The sequence below is a fragment of the Setaria viridis genome, chromosome 9, assembly GCF_005286985.2.
Source record: "Setaria viridis chromosome 9, Setaria_viridis_v4.0, whole genome shotgun sequence".
NCBI lineage: Eukaryota > Viridiplantae > Streptophyta > Magnoliopsida > Poales > Poaceae > Setaria > Setaria viridis.
This window is the reverse complement of record NC_048271.2, coordinates 46805732-46809134: the sequence shown is the minus strand read 5'-3', so window position 1 is coordinate 46809134 and position 3403 is coordinate 46805732. Positions and strand designations below refer to the sequence as shown.

The 3403-nt window shown below is 61.3% G+C and overlaps 1 protein-coding gene across 1 annotated transcript; it reads left to right on the top strand.

The window, feature by feature from the left end:
* The first annotated feature begins 758 nt into the window (after positions 1–758).
* LOC117835753 (mitogen-activated protein kinase kinase kinase 3-like) lies at positions 759–3156 on the top strand. Its single transcript, XM_072290775.1, has one exon. It carries the CDS (start codon positions 1090–1092, stop codon positions 2854–2856), a length of 1767 nt encoding a protein of 588 aa, XP_072146876.1. The 5' UTR covers positions 759–1089; the 3' UTR covers positions 2857–3156.
* The last annotated feature ends 247 nt before the right edge of the window (positions 3157–3403 follow it).

Genomic DNA, 3403 nt, shown 5'->3' with positions numbered 1-3403 from the left:
CCGCGGCCGCGCCAGCGGGCGGAGGACGCCGCCGAACGCGATCCCCTCCCCGCGCGATAAATGCCGCGGCGCGAGCGCGATCCCTCCCGCGGCCTGGAGCCACCAGTCCGGGCCTCGCGCCACGCATCGCAGGCCACTGCTTTGCGCAGTGCCCCCGCTTTCCCCGGGCTCTTTTTGGCCGCCTCGTTGCCGGACCACCTGCGCCACGAGTGCCCCGGGCCGCCATGTCACCGCGGCGTCGCGCTCCACCCTGCCACATCGGCGGCACGGGACGAGGCCACAGTCCACAGATGATGAGGGGGATCCGGCGTGGTGTGGCTCGCCGCGCTTCGGCAACAAAAATGTTTTATCCTGTCGATAAGGAAATGATATGGACGCGTCGCTGAACGAAAAATTGTTTTTCGAGTGGGGGCAAAGCTCCACTGGTCTCTTGGATGCTAGCGCGGGGCGCGCAGCTCTTGTGTGGACACCAGAATCATCCAGGATATATTTTGATGCGTGCAGAGGACGCTGGTGCTCGAGGACATGCCGAGATTTTCAGAAGATTTCCTCTTCCTGCATCTCTTCGGTTGGCGTTGACATCTACTTCAGAGACAACAACTCCTTTCACGGCAGCAAATAGCCAAATACTACTAGTGGGCCTGTTCGCTTCAGCTTATTCAGCCGGCTTATCAGCCACCAAACAGTGTTTTTCTCTCACAATAAATCAGCCGTTTCGACTTTTCAGCCGGCTTATAAGCTGAAGCGAACAGGCCCACTAGAGTCGAAACTGTAATCAAAGGAGAAACGAAAACACACTGCACAGGATCGGTCGCGATATACTTTGCCGTGCTATTGGCAGGCAAATAGTTGGCGATTGTCACAGGAAAGAACTGGGGTGCTGTACATGCCATGGTCACAGACACACACAGGTAAATGCCATCCATCCAAATACTATCGACTAGGTAGAAACCCCCCATCAAGGTCACCCCAGTCTCTGCCCATGTGGCCTCAACGCAGCGGCACCCCGAAGATAACAGCCGCAAGTTGCACGGCGTCCCCCTCTCTCTCCAACGCGAAACAAACCGAGACCCTGCGAGTTATTCCCCCATGATATCCCATAAATATTCGGGCGAGTTTACATCCCGTCCGCCCAACATGCGAATCAAGTTGATATCCCAGGACAGGGAGGGCAACGAAATGAGAAAAAAAAAATGGGAGGAGAATTTCCGAGGCCGAAATCCTAGCCCACAGAAATTGCAGCGCCGGAACGGCGGAGCCCCACACTATATAAGCGCCATCGGCACACTCCCCCGTTTCTTGCACTCCTCACACCACCTGCTCCCTCTTCCTTGCCAATTGACTCCTCCACGCCTCTCACACTCGTCGGCTCTGCTCTGGTTTCGACTCCAGCACACGCGCATGGACATGGAGTGGCTGCGCGGGAAATGCATCGGCAGGGGCGCGTTCGGCGCGGTGCACCTGGCCGTGGACAGGGCCACGGGCCGCGCCTTCGCGGTGAAGTCGGTGGACGCGAAGGGCGCGCCGGCGGCGGCGGCGCTGGCGTGCCTGGAGAACGAGATAAGGATCCTGAAGCGGCTGAGCTCGCCGTACGTGGTGGCCTACCTCGGGGACGGCGAGACTGGAAACACGAGGGACCTGCTCATGGAGCTGGTTCCCGGCGGCACCGCCGCGGAGGCCGCGGCGAGGCAGGGGAGCCTCGGCGAGCGCGGCGCGCGGGGCGTCCTCAGGAAGGTGGCCGCCGCGCTGCGGTACCTGCACGGCGAGGCCGGCGTGGTGCACGGTGACGTCAAGGGCCGGAACGTGCTTTTGGGCTGCTGCGACGCCGAAGGCTGCGGCGCGAAGCTCGCCGACTTCGGCGCGGCGAGGCTGGTGTCCGAGGCGGCGCCCCGCGGGCCGCGCGGTACGCCCGCGTGGATGGCGCCCGAGGTGGCGCGCGGCGGCGCGGCGACGCCGGCGTCGGACGTCTGGTCCCTGGGCTGCACGGCGCTGGAGCTGCTCACGGGCAAACACCCGTGGTCGGAGCTCGGCGGCGCCTGCGAGGTCGGCGAGCTGCTGCTCCTCGTCGGGTTCGGCGGGAAGCGCCCCGCGATCCCCGCGTTCCTGTCCAACGCGTGCCGCGACTTCCTCGACAAGTGCCTCCGCCGCGACGCCGGCCAGCGTTGGACCTGCGAGCAGCTGCTGGAGCACCCTTTCCTCTCCGGCGCCCACAACGACGCCTGCGCGACGGAGCCGTTTCCATCCCCGTCCCCGTCGCCTCGCGCGGTCCTCGATTGGCTCCCGTCGGATTCGGACTCCGAGGCGTTGGACGACGCTGAGCCCGAGAGCGAGCACGAGGTCATGGTGCGCGCCAAGGGGAGGGTCGCCGAATTGGCCTCCTCAAACGGGCCGCGCGCGAGCTGGGATTGGGAGGAGCCGGATTGTGGCACCGGGCCCACCTGTGCGGCCGACACCTGGGCCCCACCTCCCAGCTCCGAGGCGCCAAGGACCGTGCCAGTGCCATCAACATCAGAAGGCGCCGCGGGAAATGGCAACGCCGGTGGGCCCGCCGTCCCAAGCTCCGCCGCGGCCTCCGCCGGCAGTGATCATGACGTCGTCCTCGTCGGCATCGGCAGTGGCGGCGGCGGCGGCGGGGCCTGCCGTGGCCACGGCCATCCTGGTTGTCACAATAGCCACCTTTGCCGGATTAAATGCGGGTTCGGGGTAGTAGGATTCGGCTGGCCGCCGTTGGCCGTTGTACCTTTGATGGTACCATGTACCGTTGTCCCCCTCATCGATTCAATTCAATCCAAATTTTTTGTCCAATCAGAGCAGGCAATGAGTTTTGCGTGCTGTTTTGGATGCCTTCTTCGTTGATTTTGACCCAAATTGCTGCTGATCGGACAGGTCGGCCAAGATTAGTTGATCAGCGCGGCGCGAGCGGCTGATCAGCAGCGGCGTATTGATGTGCTCAACTCCCGCAAACTGGTAGTTAGTTTTTCTTTTGCAGAGATGCTTTTCTAAACGAGTTGACTAATTATTCTCTGGAGGAAGAAGAAGGAGAAGAAAAAGGAAACAGCATGCTTATTCAGGAAATTGAAAAGGGTATTTCCATGGTGGTCTGGTATCAGGCCTAGAATGACAGGTAGGCATGGATCTGCAGAACGGGGAAACGATGGATTCAGCTCTTCTGAGCAAATACGGTGGCCTTGGATCCGAACTGCCAAAACGCCAGGTAGAATATTTCCGGTATGCTACCGTTAGTATTCATGCGTTGCCCATGGCTGCGTGGGCAGCCAGCCTGCTGAGTAAGGAGAGTGCTACCACGCAGCAGCAGTCCAGTAGAGCAACAGAGAGCAGAGAGCAGCGACCGATCCAGAATTCTCTGCAGTGCAGGGCAAAGATTTTGTTCCGATTTCATACA

What these genes read in the sequence shown, in the direction of transcription:
- LOC117835753 (XM_072290775.1), top strand. Translation starts at nt 1,090, where the DNA reads ATGATATCCCATAAATATTCGGGCGAGTTTACATCCCGTCCGCCCAAC.